Source organism: Carettochelys insculpta, chromosome 2 (assembly GCF_033958435.1).
Source record: "Carettochelys insculpta isolate YL-2023 chromosome 2, ASM3395843v1, whole genome shotgun sequence".
In the NCBI taxonomy this organism is placed as follows: Eukaryota; Metazoa; Chordata; order Testudines; family Carettochelyidae; genus Carettochelys; species Carettochelys insculpta.
In genome coordinates, this window is record NC_134138.1 from 150,738,762 (window position 1) to 150,755,045 (window position 16,284).

General features: G+C 40.9%; 1 protein-coding gene across 1 annotated transcript in view; it reads left to right on the forward strand.

Annotated features, from left to right (window-relative positions):
- The window catches only part of CTNND2 (catenin delta 2), a 747,444-nt gene that overhangs the window by 695,511 nt on the left and 35,649 nt on the right, over positions 1–16,284 (forward strand). The window contains exon 17 of the mRNA XM_074985959.1: positions 13,765–13,891. Within this exon, the coding sequence (XP_074842060.1) occupies positions 13,765–13,891 (127 nt within the window). The remainder of the gene's footprint in view (positions 1–13,764; positions 13,892–16,284) is intronic.

Sequence of the window (16,284 nt, forward strand, 5' to 3'; positions counted from 1 at the left end):
AAACTTTTCCACAATTCCAGTGAACCACAGTTTAATAGGAAGTTTGCTTCTTGGCATCTCCCCTCCCATTAATGAATAGCTAACACCTGTATGTCCAGGGAAGCCAACGGGTTCTCCAGGGCCCTGGGCAACCTGGGAAGGGCAGCTCCGCACTCATGGAAGACTTTTGGAGCACTGGGCCAAAAGAAATCTGAAGCGGTTCAACAAGGAGAAGTGTAGAGTCCTGCACCTGGGGTGGAAGAATCCCAAGCATTGTTGGGGACCAACTGGCTCAGCACTAGTATGACAGAAAGGGATCTAGGGGATACGGTGGATGAAAGGCTGGACATGAGTAAACAGTGTTCCCTTGTAGCCAAGAAGGCTAACAGCATACTAGGGTGCATTAGGAGGAGCATTTCGAGCAGATCTAGAGAAGTAGTTATTCCCCTCCATTTGGCACTGGTGAGGCCACATCTGGAATATTGTGTCCAGTTTTGGACCCCCCAGTATAAAAAGGTTGTGGATGTGCTGTAGCAGGTTCAGCAGAGGGCAACAAAGATGATTAAGGGGCTGGAGCACAAGACCTATGAGGATAGGCTGAGGGATTTGGGCTTGTTGTTTAGTTTACAGAAGAGAAGACTTAGGTGTGATTTAACAGCAGCCTTCAACTTCCTGAGGGGGAGCTCTAAAGAGTAGGGTGAGAAACTGTTCTCAGTGGTGTCAGATGGCAGAACAAGGAGTAATGGTCTGAAGTTGAAGAGGGAGAGGTGTTAGTTAGATATTAGGAAAAACTACTTCACCAAGAGGGTGGGGAAGCATTGGAATGCTTTGCCTAGAGAGGTGGTGGATTCTCCATCCCTCGAGGTTGTTAAGTCCCGACTTCACACGGTCCTGGCTGGGATGACTTAGTGGGGGTTGATCCTGCTTGAGGCAGGGGGCTGGATTCGATTACCTCCTGAGGTCCCTTCCAGCCCTATGATTCTATGCAGGGTCTTAGGTGGAAGGGGCAGGGTAAGGTTAGCCACAGTGTGCCATGTGGTGCTCCAGCAGCTATTTAAAGGGCCTGGAACTCCAGCTTCTGCAGCTACTCCTGTGTGTGTCAACCACCCCAAGCTTTTATATGGAAAAGTCATAAGAAGAATGTATTTCCATGTATTTTTTTGGCTTCTGTGTCTACAATTTGGTAGCTGGAAACAAGAACAATAATCAGATCGGGTACATACTGTCAGTAAATGCTTTCTGAACCATCCATGTTAAAAATCACTGAGGAATACATTTACTGTATCTAATATTTTCCATTTTCCTTTCACTAAAAATGCCTAAGTATTATATCATAATGACAAACGTGGTTGGTGCTAAATATTTTAGACTGTGTATTTCTAAGATCCCAGTCAGAAACTCTGCTAGATGCATGTGCACATTGCTGGCTACAGTGTTGTAGGTAGTCTTGCACTGTCATGTTGAATGTTTCATTTTTATATGCCAATATAGGTAGATAATTTAATTCAGTTCTAATCTCTGTTGAGTCTTATTAGTGTCAGGATAACAAACTGCAAGTGAAGAGGTACCCAGAATTCTATCAGTCTGATGAGAATTGACTTCATTCACATCAGCTTTGTCCTTTAATTTAGACAGTCACACTAGTGCACATGAGTCAGGAATGTTCCACTTAGCCTAGCAGCAAAGCATCAGCATGAAAAAGATGCAACACTAACAACTGAGAGAAATTTCTTGCAGACTGACAAAGCTCTGTCAATATAATGCACTTCCTAGTATTTGTCCATGTTAAACTGTCATATGTCCTGATGCTTTCTATGTCTACTGTTAGTATGGTGGTGTAGATCTCTCAGGGCTTTGTATTTTACCATATGAGATGCCATATTTACAACTGATAAAGTGACGGCAGGTTTAAAAAAAAAAGTAAGAGGAACAAGAAGAACGTTTCAAGCCTGATTTATTGAAGTCAACAGCAAAACTCCTCTTGACTCCAGGCAGAACACTATTGGACCTGGTGGAGGAAATAGAGTGTTAGAACATTTTAAAAATATATATTTTGTAAATAGTTTCTCTCTCATAAATTTCATAGTAATATATTTGTTGTCATTACTTCTGGTGTATGGGACTTTTCTGCTCCACAGGACCTTGTCTCTTTCCTTTAGACAAATATTGCTGAAATGGTGACAAGTATCAGAGAGGTAGCTGTGTTAGTCTGTATCCACAAAAACAACAAGAGGTTGTTTTGTGAGCAAAGACCGACTTCTTGCATACATCTGATGAAGTAAGTCTTTGCCCGGAAAAGCTTATGCTCCAATAAATTTGTTAGTCTATAAGGTGCCACAGGACATCTTGTTGTTTTTGCTGAAATGTTATGGGATTTTCAGAGATTTGCTTCCATATGTAAATTTTATAGAAGTATTCTAAGAATATTCTCAAAAAAAAAAAGCCTGTCAACATTGTCCAGTGGTGTGATAGAATTTCTTGGTGAGTGATGTTAGAAGATAGTAGTTTTATAATGATATCTCACTTTGAGGGTGTGAGTGGAATTTTTACATTGAAATCAAGCATGTAAGGTTAAGAGACAGTACATGAAATTAAATTTGAGCAGGATCTTTAATTTCTGTTCAGTCAAACTAAACTGAGGTCTAAAACCATGTTGTTCAGAGTGACCAGAGTCTGAGGGCAGCCACACTGTGGTTGCACAATTAAGGTAAATTGCAAAGAATGGGGCAGACAACCCCAAAGCTGGTGGACATTCCAGTACTTCAATTCACCAAGCCGGTACAAAACAACTTCTGTATTACTTTACTTGTTATTTAGAAGCCAACAGTTCCCTTAAACAACCTTGACTCAGGACTTCACCCAGACACCTGTGTCAAAAATAATGAGGATCATTGAAAACCTTATTCATCGTATAACAAAGTTCTGCTGATTCCAAAGTATCAGACACCTTACTTCCCAGATCAGAGAATATTTCAGATCTTACCCAAAGGCATGCTTAAAGATAGTCCTTACTAACTGGACTAAAACATATTTAAAAGGAAAAGAGAGTATTGGTTAAAAGATCAGTATACATACAGACATGAGTGTAGTTCTGATATTAGATCCATAGTAGAGATGGTGAGCTTTGTAACTGCGGAGAGTTCTTTCAGAATTAGTCCATAGGTTATATAGTCCAATGTTCCAGATGGGTCTGAATATCTCTGTCTTAGAACTAAAGCTTCCTTCGCCTAACCATGAAGCAGATGTGAGATGAAATGGTCAGGTCCCAGAAGTCTTCTATACAGTTGTCTAGCAACTCCTTGGCCTGCTACAGTCCTGGGTGAACAATTGGCATTTGATATAACCTTCTGCTTCCCAAATAGCAGTGGTAATCAACTACATGGATCAACATAAGGTAATTCATCCATGAAGCAGTTTTCCATTCTTTAAAGAGACATACCTATACCTATGTCATAGAACTGGAAAGGACCTTGGGAGTCATCAAGTCCAGTCCCCTGCACTCACAGCAGGATCCATCACCATCCCTGACAGATTTCTTTCTTTTAACCTATTTGTCCCAGATCCCTAAATGCCCCCCTCCAGGGTTTAACTCACAGCTCTGGGTTTACAAGGCACCCAAGATTCATCTCAATGTCGATAGTCTTTTTTGGTCTCCATACTAGCTATAGTGACAGAAGAGAACTGTCTGTTTACATGGCTCACATCTAACACCACATAAGGAAACACATAAAATTAGCATCACCTCCATATTTCTAGCAATACAGGTTTGTATTTCAAAGTTGTATGCTGTCTAGCATGGAATGGCCCTAATTACCACTCACATACTTTTCTGACATGTCTCTAAAGGTTGGCTCTGCATCATTTAGCCTGAGAGGCACTTAGCCCTTTCTATTGACACCTTACTTGACAGTCCTTGTGCAAGATTGGTTGCCCTTATAGAACAGTGTTAGCAAGAATGATTTGCATGGTCATGCGTTAATCAGATAATGTCACGTTCAGATTCTGCTGCTGATTCTAATAGCAACAGTGTGGTCTAGTAGGCAGGGTGCTGGACTCAGAGTCAAGAGAACTGGTTTCTGTTAGTGTCGTTGGGTGTTGCTAGTGGTGCACTGTTGCTAGTGTTCTTGGAGTCGGGCTGGTTAACTGTACTAACAGAGAGCGTGGTGGGCTCATTCAGCAGACTTGAATGTTGCTCATACGGAAGGACCGCAGGCTGTGTTCTGTGGTGAAAGCACTTAGCACAGTTTATTGTCAACAAACATGGTACTTCTGTCCCATAGGAGTTACTGGTACATTAACACAACAAGGTACCAGCTTGATCAATATGACTTGCTGCTGTCTTTCAGGCCAATACAAAGATGCCTCTCCTATGACTTTTCTGTGTACACGTTGGTAAAAGCAAGTTATATTTTGCCTTCCTATGTTGTTACCATGCTTATACCTTGTACCTGCTAGTTCAAACAAAATAACCTCATCCATTATCCTGTCATTCCTTCCTTATCTTACAAGGAGGACAGCAGAAATGTAGCACTTTAAAGACTAACAAAATAATTTATTCAGTGACGAGCTTTTGTGGGACTTTCGTGAGCTCTTCTGTCCCACGAAAGCTCATCACTGCATAAATAATTTTGTTAAAGTACTGTATTTCTGCTATTTTGCTTTTTGGGAGTACAGATTAACACAGCTGCCTCTCTGTTACAAGGAGGAGTTGGTGTGTTCTTCTACCCTCTCTTGGGGAATTTGTTTATGTAGTTACTTGAGAGATCTGGGTGTTTCTGTGTCATTCTCTCAGGTCAGGAACGTACTGAGTTGGCCAGCAAATATCTAGTGTGTTACTGTTTTGGCAACATGAGGCCCAGTCTGAATAGCCGTGTCTACACGTGCACGCTACTTCGAAGTAGCGGCACTAACTTCGAAATAGCGCCCGTCACGGCTACACGCGTCAGGTGCTATTTCGAAGTTAACTTCGACGTTAGGCGGCGAGACGTCGAAGTCGCTATCCTCATCAGGAGATGGGGATAGCGCCCTACTTCGACGTTCAACGTCGAAGTAGGGACCATGTAGTCATTGCGCGTCCCGCAACTTCGAAATAGCGGGGTCTGCCATGGCGGCCATCAGCTGAGGGGTCGAGAGACACTCTCTCTCGAGCTCCTGCGGGGCTCTATGGTCACCGTGGGCAGCAGCCCTTAGCCCAGGGCTTCTGGCTGCTGCTGCGGCAGCTGGGGATCCATGCTGCATGCACAGGGTCTGCAACCAGTTGTTGGCTCTGTGTATCTTGTGTTGTTTAGTGCAACTGTGTCTGGGAGGGGCCCTTTAAGGGAGCGGCTTGCTGTTGAGTCCGCCCTGTGACCCTGTCTGCAGCTGTGCCTGGCACCCTTATTTCGATGTGTGCTACTTTGGCGTGTAGACGTTCCCTCGCAGTGCCTATTTCGATGTGGTGCTGCGCAACGTTGAAGTTGAACATCGACGTTGCCAGCCCTGGAGGACGTGTAGACGTTATTCATCGAAATAGCCTATTTCGATGTTGCTACATCGAAATAAGCTGCTTCGATGTAGGCTTCACGTGTAGACGTAGCCAATGACTGTCTCTGGTTTATATGGTTAGTTATGGCTAGGGCTCAGCAAGGCCTACATGTAGTGTTCTACTCTACCACTGGTCTGCTGTTTGGCTTTGAGCAAATCATTTTATCTCTCACCCTTTCTGCCTTTTCTCTTGTTGTTTTACATTGTAAGCTCTTCATAGAAGCCAGAGGTTGTCTTTCACGGTGTTTGTATAATCAGGACCCAGTCAGATGTAGGAGAAGGCCCAGCTTAGGCTGAAGTAGCAAGGATTATGTAATCTCTTCGTGGTATGCAGGGACAAATGGCTTACCTCATACTCCCAAACAATCTGCCCATCAAGTTAGCAGATGACCTCCTAATTGCTGAGGGAGAGGAGATGTTTACTGGAGCCATTATCATTTTTTGACCTGCTAGCCCAAACAGAGCTTCTCAGCTGTGCGGTAATGGGAGTTAAATTTGTTTGGAACAGAATTTTTCCTCCATCCTCTGTTGAAAAAAACAAAGAAGCAAAAAAGAAGCTGTTGAAAGACCAAGACATATCTTTGAAAGATAACAAGAACTAAAAAAGTTGCAACAGGTGTTTGAAGTAGTCTTTTAATGTTACTTATAGTATATGAATCCACCTAGTGCCAGACAAAATAATCACATGCTCTGTCTCAGGGGCCAATGACTAAATCTCATAATGACCCAGAGCTGGCTCCAGTGTGAGCCTATGAAAAATGATTGCTTCTTTTAAACTCTTGTTCTCTGTTGTTACACAACATTTATGCATTGCTGTCCATTTAAAAGTTATTCACAGCCGCATTCCTGACAACACGTAACTAGATATATGCCAGTGTTGATCTAGCTGAAATAAACATGTGCCTTCTCCTAGTATCTTCATATTACAATTTAGGAAAAATGTATATTCATTATCGTCACAATGAAATAATAGTTCAAAATGTAAAACTTCTGAATAGCTGCTGAGGACTGATATGACATTACCCTACTTTGGATATTTATGTTTTCTTTAGGTGCACAGTAGTAACCTATTAACTAGCTGCTGGCAGTTGACAATGGCATCCTCCTCTCTAACAGAATTACTTTAATTTTCTTTTCCATTTGTCAAATCTTCCTGTCCTTTTTTTCCGCTAGTAGATCAGGCTGATGGCAAATTGATTTCGGAAATGCACTTGCACACAGACTTTGCTTTTGGAGAAAACACTTGTTCTTTTTAAGATCCCATTATATCCTGTATCTTTAAGTATCCAAATCAATTTAATTAAATTTTGCTATAGCCACCAGAGTTGAAATAAACTAATGAAAGCAATGAGCATGTCAAGTGGTATTTATTTCTGCATTAAATTGAAAATCCTCCCTTTTGGCTCTTAAAAATTAGTTTAAATATTTAACACTAATAGCTTTCGGAATTGTGGATGGGAATAGTTTTAATAAACTGGATAGGAAATGAGAGCTAAGGATAGATTTTGTTAGAACTATTCCATTGTGGGGGCATTATGGCAGTCTGTCACGCATACACGAAAGTTTGTTAGAAAGCACTTGGAAAATTATCATCCAGTGATAGTAATATCTACCATGATCTAGCTAATCAAAATCAATCTGAACTCATAATGAAATTAATGGTTGGCATAACTTTGTTTCACTGAAGCACTCCAACAAAACTAAGTGTATTTGTAGCATAGTTTTGAATAAAGGGGCTAAAGGGTGAGGGTGGGATACTGGTGTAAAAGGCTCCTTATTATCTTTTTGCTCTGATATAGAAATAGCAAGACTCCTTTTAATTGTCAGATGGACTAAAAAAGTGAAGCAATTTTGTCAAAAAAGGGTGTGGGTATAGATATGGGACAATAGACACATGGTAGTAGACAATGAGGAGGCTCACCTGGTATAAATCCTCATATCACCATTGAAGTAATTCACTAGAGTTGTGCCATTTACACTGGCCCATACTCTGCTAATTCTTTGTACATACTTTTAGTGCCCTTATAGCTGGGGCTTTTAATATGCTTTACAACCGTACATGAATTCTGACTTAAAATACCCTGCGTGCGTCTACACTAGGAACTAACTTCAAAGTTAAGCACTACTTTGAAGTAGCCAACAGAGAGTCGACACACATTTTCCCTTACTTCAAAGTTAATTTCATCGTAGGGAGCCCAACTTCGAAGTCCTTACTCCATTCCTGGGAATGGAGTAGTGCCCTACTTTGAAGATGAACTTCAAAGTAGGGTGTGTGTAGATGTTCAACTTCGAAGTGATTTTTGTAGTGTAGACACAGCCTGTGTGTGACAGGTGTTATAGTTCCTCCTTCTGTTCTTGCTTATCTTGCTGTAATTCAACACTAGCTCCACTGAGCAATGGCTTTGCATTGTGAAATACCAGTTTAAGGCTATGTCTAGATTGTAGGCTTCTCTCGGGAACCCTAAGGTCTCCCACTCTGGAGTCCTCTGCAACATCTCAGTCATCCTCGTTACATGGGCCATGTCTAGATCGCAGGCTTCTGTCAACAAAACTTCTGAGCATGTCCAGACTGCGGATCTGTCAGCAGAAATCTGCTAGTCAATAGTGTTCTTTTGGAATCCCTGTATACCTCATTCCATGAGGAAGAAGGGTTGTCTCGACAGAGGAGGGTTTTTCTGACATTTGGCACCATGTGAATGGGAAAAACCCTCTCCTGACAGAACTGTCAGCAAAAGATAGTAAATGTGTTGCATAATTTGCTGACAGTTTTTGGCAAACTAGACATAACCTAAGAGAGAAGCGAATGGAGCCCCGTGTCTATAATTTAGAGATACATCATGGAGAGGTGACTTGTCAGATATCAGGAATGGTAACATACAAAAACCTGTCAGAGAACACTTAAATCTTCAGTCTCCCTGGACACTCAGTAGCAGATTTAAAAGTAGCCAGCCTGCAACAAAAAAACCTGCAAAAACAGACTCCAAAGAGAAACTGCAGAGCTGCAATTCATCTGCAAGTTTGACACCATCAATCAAGGATTGAACAGAGACTGGGAGTGGCCGGCCAACTACAAAAGCAGTTTTTCCTCTCTTGGTGTTCACACCTCCACATCAGCTGCTGGAAGTAGGTCACACCTTCCCTGACTGAAATGACCTCGTCAGCTCTGACCTTCCTCTTGATTGGGACTCCCTTCTTTTCATGAGCCTGTATAATTAGATCTGCTTCTGGAATCTCCACTACATGCATCTGACAAAGTGGGTCTTTGCCCACAAAAGCTTATGCTCAAAAAAAATCTGTTCATAAGGTGCCAGAGGACTTCTTGTAGTTTTTGTGGATACAGACTAACATGGCTGCCTCCGATACTTGTTTGAGGCTGCACAGAGAATCTGTGGCAGAGCCTAGAATGGGATCTCTTGACTCCCATTTATTTGATTTAACCCCATTACCAGACTTCGCCCATCAATCACATTGGCCTCTGCAGAGTTCTGAAGTTTTTCTCTTCTGTGTATTTGTCCAGCTATATTAATCAAAAAGGAATTAAAAGCATTCAGGGCCTTGCAGTCCTGGAGATTAAAAGTTCCACTGTCTACAGAAATTGCACTTTCAAACTCAGATTCTTCAATAGCTGCAGAATATGTGAAGTTATTTGCAGCTGGAGCTGCCCTCAGGAGAGAGAAAAACTGGTGTTTGAGGAGTGAGTGGGGGAATAAATGCTGCGTATGCAAGTGTCTAATCTCCTGGCAGTCCAACTACAATGAGATGTAACCCATTCACTGCTGATACCTGTTGCAATGACTGCAGTGAAGAAATTTGTGGTGTTCTCTGAAGTGCTGTCAAGAACTTCACCCAAATTAGCAGCCGATGCCATTTGTATGAAGAACGTGGTACTGTACAGGAAGGCTGACGCCCACTTTCTGTTAGATTGCTAGAAAGTTCAAGTATGTGATGAAATAGGCGAGCAGAAAACTGCCATTTTCCTCTGCTTGGCTGAGAGCTACTTGAACCCCAGCTGTAGATACTTCACAGAGATGCCAGGACACAGGCTGAACATGAAACAAAACATGACCTGGAACATCTAAGAAACTAAAGCCTCCAGATTCAGGAGTTGATTTTTGAGTGGGATGGAATGGATTTTTGAAATGGTTTGAAGAACAATTAACATCTTCATTTTTGTAGATTCATTGTCTCCATTTTATTGTGAAAATGTGGTGTTCTCTGTCTATGTGTGTCAATATGTGTATGAAAAAGTAGGAGGTTAAAAGCAATGGTCATTTCCCTGTGCTAAAATAAGCATTAAACAAAAGCAGCTGCCCGTTATTAGTATTAGAAAGTTCATCTCCACAAGAGTTAGAACACTACTTACTAGACATTTTCCAGCAAGTTTGTAACCAGCATGGTTTTTGCACACTTTCAGTGTCCAGTGTGGACAGGTATTTAAAAACAAAAACAAAAACAAAACCACCCATCCTAGTAAAGCCTGGGAGGTGGGGGAGGAACCATATCTTACACTAGAACCAGTGTAATGAAGCAGTACTTTATGAAGCTCTAGTTTGGTTAAGAATCCTTCCACCATGCTCCTCCTAGGATGTGTGTACATGGGCATGAATCTTCGAAATAGCCACGCTAATGGCCATTTCGAAGGTTACTAATGAGGCGCTGAATTGAATATGAATTGAATATTCAGCGCCTCATTAGCATTAGGATGCTTCCGGCCGCGGTGCTTCGAAAGTGCCACTTTCACAAGCTCGCAACTCGGTGCAGCTACACGGGGGTCCTTTTCCCACTCACTGATCAGAATAAGGGGATTTTGAAAGGTGTGGGTCCTGTTGAAAAGGACCCCCATGTAGCCGCGCTGCAGCCAGAAGCGTCCTAATGCTAATGAGGCGCTGAATATTCAGTTCAGTGCCTCATTAGTAATCTTCAAAATATGGCTATTTCGAAGATTTGTGCCCATGTAGACACAGCCCTAGAGACAGAGATAAGGGCTGCTTGAACCACCATTTGTGTGATCAGGAAAGGCTGAGAATCTTGTAAGAAAGCTGAAAGCTGAAAACTTTCCTTGTCTCTCTGATGGTTCTCTGATTTTCACGTGGTGGTCCAGCCACCTGCAACTCAACCATCGTCATTTCATTCATGTCACATCGTTGTATAGGTGGAGAGTGCTGGGTAGTCATTTCCCTCCTTTGACATCATATCTACTCAGGGGGTGGCCTGCTCCCCCCTTTTATGCTCACATCTCCTCCATTGCGCTAGGAGATCTGGCACTTTAAAATTTGAAATATACAGCATAGAGTGCAGAGTGACACCCCTGCCACCCTTCCCATGAGACCCACTGATCTCAAGGGAATGGAAAGAAGGAAAAGAGGAGCAGGATTTCTCATGGGGGTGAAAATTATCAAAGTAGTAAGGGTGTGATTCTCCTAAAAGGTGAGTAACAAAGTAAAGTTAATGGTAACAAAGATGTTTACATGATAATACTTTATTTATAATGGTTTTTAAGACTACTTTGTTAGATCCTGAACAGTGGGGATGGGGATACATAAGTAAGCTATGTAGAATTAAACTGTTCAAGGCAGTTCATAGACTTAGAACTCTTAGCTGTTGTTTTATTTTCCCCATGGTTATGTCTACACTGGAGTGATCTGTTGGAAAAGATGTTCTGACAAAACTTCTGTTGACAGAGTGTGCCCACACACAAAAGCATATTGACAAAGCGATCCGCTCTGTTGACAGAAAGTGGCTAGACTGCCCAGCCCTCTCGTGACAGAACGGCTGACCAGAAGCATAGCAGACAGGGCTGCCCGGTGACCCAGAAGTCCAGTCTGTTGACAGAGGGCCCCCTGGAGTGTCTACACAGCTTTTTTGTCAATAGACTCTATTGAGAAAGGCATTCTGCCTCATGGGGCAGAGACAAAAGGCTGTCCACAAAGTGCCAGTTCTGTCAACAGTATATCAACAGAATGCATTTTTAGTGTGGGCGCTCTGTGGGTTTTGTTGACAAAACGCTTGTGTTGTTGAAAAAACCCTATTGTGTAGACATAGCCCATGTGGCTTAAATAGTCTCATCATTTCCGATTTGGTTTAAAGAAAAAAACAGCAGTTATGCACTTAAAAATAATATTGCTTTTTAATATCCCCAATGACTCTAAAGCTGGCAAGGCACAGCTTCTAAAGCATCTGGGCACAGCTTCTAAATCATCTGGAAAGGATTGACTGAATTTAGAAAATGCTTCCTTATCATTTGAATAAGGATTAACTGACATTTCCTAGTAATTTTGCTATTCTTCATTGGCTGACTATTTTTCTCCCAACATTCACCTTTCCTTCCTGCGGACATGTTAATCCCATCAAGAGTCAAAAACATCACTTTCTTATATGGATAAGTGCTCTGTAGCTAACCACACCAATGAAAAGAGTGGATCTATCTTCAAAAGCTATGGCCCAAATTTCACTCTCTTAATTTTTCTCTTCAACACGTGCTGCAAGTTTGTGATTGGCGCACATCAACACACTATGCAAATAACATAGGGTGATGTGCTTTTAATGGTACATTGTGTGTGTCTGTTCCAAGTTATCAATATTATCTATAGATAGAATTGGAGTTAGTTTTATCAGTGTTTTATAATGTTTTTATTCACAGGTACATTAGCCTTGCAAAATTAATTTCCCCTCCTCCCTCATGGTTTCACAAATAGTCACTGAAGTCAATGGGAGTTGGATCCGGTCTCTGGAAAGCATTTTTTTCCAAAGGCTTTAAAGCATTGTCATAAGAGTGGCAAGTAGAATCTTTTTTCCCCATGTTGGTAAACTTACATTAAAGTTTTGGCACAATATTTACAGATGATAAAGATATTTCATCAGTAAATATTTTGTAGCATCTGAAATACTACAGTAGAGTTCAATACCATAGCTACTGAAGAACCATTCTAACTTTCATTGTGTTTTCATATTAGTTTAACTACTTAAGAAAAAAGGTAACTGCTATGTTAGACTATAAAGCAGCTTTAGAATCTCCAATGTTTGGCCCCCAGCCAAATAAAGTCATCATCACTAATATGAACTTCAGGAGCAGCTAACTTAGAAATGTTCATATCATAAGACATTTAAATTTCAAACACAGAGGGCAATTTCTGTGTATGCTGGAGAAAACAGTGCTGTGGGAAACGGGCATCATATTACAATAAAATACTGTAAAGAACCTGTTCTTGTTTCCCTGTCAGGAACAAACAGCTGAGCAATCTCATTGTATTAACTAGACCCAATGGCGTGTGAAATATTTATAACAAAATTCAAAAGGCTTGAATTCTCATCATCTAGCCACTTCAATTTTTCTTGCAAAATTTAAATGTCCCTTTGCAATAGAACTGTTTGGAAGGACAGAATGTTTACACTGTGAAAACAAGCAAAATATAATAATTTTGCATATTTTCACAGCTGGCTTATTTTTATTCAGGAAAATGTGAAAATTAGTAGTGTGAAAGAGGGCAGAATGAAAATGCCTAAAATTATCCTGAAATGCCACATAATTTTGCACAGCCCTAAAAGGGATTTTGTCTTTGTGTCGACTGTAGGCATTCTGGGGAATACAATGCTGTGAGTGGGGGTGAGGATTGTTTATATGGTAGGGTAATGTGCACTATAGATGGTGTGAATTGTAAAATGCACTGACAGGTTGCATATTAGTTTTTCCATATGGACCCCAGCTGTGCACTCTAATAGTGCCCTTATGTGATTTAAAACCATTATGTTATGGAACTTTTAGGCTGTGGAGCATGGTAAGTAAGGTGTGGGGAGATTATTAATGAAGTGCTGCACTGCATGTGCAGCACTTCATTAGGCTAATTCTCCCCTGTGGCAACTCCAGAGTGTTAAACTTCAAAGTGCCAACTCACGTGTAGCTGTGGCTAACCCGCCGGTACTTTGAAGTACCTGGGCAAAATTTTTAGGAGTAAAGGGACTTTGAAGTTGCCCAGGCACTTGAAAGTACACGGCTACAAGCAAGCTGGCACTTCGTCTTATACAGGCAAACCCTGAATACCACCTTATATTTTTGCAAAACTAAGCACGCTTGGCATGCTGTAAATAGGCAGAGTAAAGCAGCCTAGCTTTGGAGAACAGAGTGACCATTGTGAGCTAATATGTAATTACTCTAACTGAGTATTAATAATAATTAGTGAAAGCCTAAATAAAAATATTTACATATGTACATATGCATCTTTTGTCCTGAAACTTGTCCCAATGTTTGATGTTGTCCTCATGCAGGATGGATGGTCACAGTATCACTTTGTAGCTTCATCTTCAACAATAGAGAGGGATCGGCAAAGACCATACTCTTCATCACGCACGCCCTCCATCTCGCCAGTGCGCATGTCTCCTAATAATCGCTCAGGTAAGACCATGCTGCTAGGGCTGAAGTAAACAGAGACATAATCTAGTAATGTCATCTTGCCATTGTTAAGCATTGCCCGTAACATCTAGATGCATTGTTAACTGTGACAGAAGTATCTGGGAAGCATTTTTCATTCTTATCAGGGTATCTTTGAACATAGAAATACTTTTATCTGTGTGAATACCTTCTAGAAATGTAAAGCAAGCAGATTATTCAGGGTAACCTTTTACTACAAATGTCTATTCACTATTTTCCTTGTCCATTGGCCAGGTAAAATTATATGATTGGGAAAGTGAAAATTTCCAGGGGCATTGTGCCTGCCGTTAACACTGGGGAGTTCCTCATCTCCTCATTTGCTTTACTAGTCGTAGAAACCTCAAATTCATTTGCTGTGCCCATTTAATAGCGTTAGACAGAACTTCAGCTAGTGTAAAATCATCATACCCATTCCTAGTCAATGGAGCTACACCAATGTTCTTCAGCTGAGCCTATGTTTATAGCTATATTTGCAGCAAAATTCACTGTAACTCCACATCTAATGTCAATACCGTGAACATATCACATATAATTAAATGCTGTTTCATCCGCTGTATTATTATTTCTCTCCTACACGGAGGTATCGATTCAGTTTGTGGATGTAAAATTCAGACCTCTTTTTTATCCACTTATTCCAAGTTAAAATATGTCATTACTTTAACTGAAAATAATTCTCAGTAAAAATAAAATCTTTTAAAATAAAAACAGTAAAATTCAATCAGTTTCTCACTTTTCTTTTTACTTCTTGCTCTGTTAAATCTCTGTCCTTAAGAAAAAAGGAATTGCCATACTGGGTCAGAACAATGGCCTATCTAGCCCAGTATACCTGTTTCTCTGGCAGTGATTGGTGTCAGATGATTCAGAGAGAATGAGCAGAAGAGAGCAATTTATTCAGTGGAACAGTCATCCAGTCCTGTCTTCTGGCTGTCAGAGATGAGGGAACAGCCAGAGTATGGGTGTGGGGGGGTGCGGTATACAGCCCTTGATGGACTTAACCTCCAGCAACTTCTCTAATTCTCCTATGAACCCAGTGATACTTTTGGTCTTCACAACATCCCTAAGAATGAGTTCCACAGAGTGACTGTGCGTTGCATAAAGTAGTCCCTTATCTTTATTTTAAACTTGCAGTGTATTAATCTCTTTGGTTCTTGTGTTAGGCAAAGTGGTAAATAACACTTCCTTTATTACGTTCCCCACAGCATTCATAATTTTTGAGTCCTTTTTGTTATATTCCTAACTTAGTCATTTCTTTACTAAACTGAACAGTCATTCTTTTTGATCGCGCCTTTTATCGAAGCTGTACAGCGTTAATAGGACAGAGCAATAAGTTATGTCTGGCTAAAGTATTTACAACATAGTACAAAAGTGATGCTTTAGTAAAGTTTGTTAATGCTATAGAAATCTAGTCTTAATCTACAAAGGCAAGGTGCTGCACTACAGTAAACTCTTTCATACCAGCAGCCCCAGAACTGTGAGGCTGCTGGATATTCAAATATTCTGGTAATAGAGAGGTATACTTAGCAATACATAACACGAAAGAGAAACAAGACTGGATATTAAGAAATAAACAAAAATGTATGCAGAGTACTTTATTTGCCAACAACAGTAGTATTGTATACTGTAAACACACTGTATTTTCTGTAATTATTTGTATTTACTGTCTTATGGAAGACGTAACTCTACTTATGGAAAACGTAACTCAAATTCACTTATGGTTAAAATGCTGGTTATCTGAGAGTTCCAGAGGATAGAATGCAGGTTAAGAGAGCATTTACTGTCTTTTGAAAATCTGGGCACCAGTGTCCTCATAGGAATGGCTGGGTACTGAGCAGTTTGAAAAACTCTCTCTTCATGCAGTTGCCAAGATGGGTGCCTTTTGAAAATCTGATCCTAACTCTGAGTGCTTGAAAAATCTGGCCCTGAGCTTTTGGCCAACATCTGACCCAAAATATCTCCTGCCTTCTGTTGCAAACTTTTAGATTAACTGACTAAACTCTTCTCTCCCATCACCGCAAAAGTCAGAACTGCAAGCCTTGATAATGTGTCTCAGTCCAGTGTCAACAGAGAATTTCATGACTGCTTCCAGTAAAAACCTCAGCAGGAGTCCACTTGTGAATTTGAATAATTGGTGGAGAGTTGTTGCTCACACAGGGAGGTGAATAGATGTAGTTCCCGCCGGGAACTGAGAGACAGTTGTATTGTATCATTCAACTGTATACGAAAAGCTGCATGCTTAACATGACCAGATGTGTGTAAAAATGTGTTTTGATGCCTTAGCAATGTTTTGTCACCTTGTTGGAGCTGTGTTTTCTGTATTGTCCTGTTAAAGTCTGGCTGAGGACAAATGATGTCAGAAT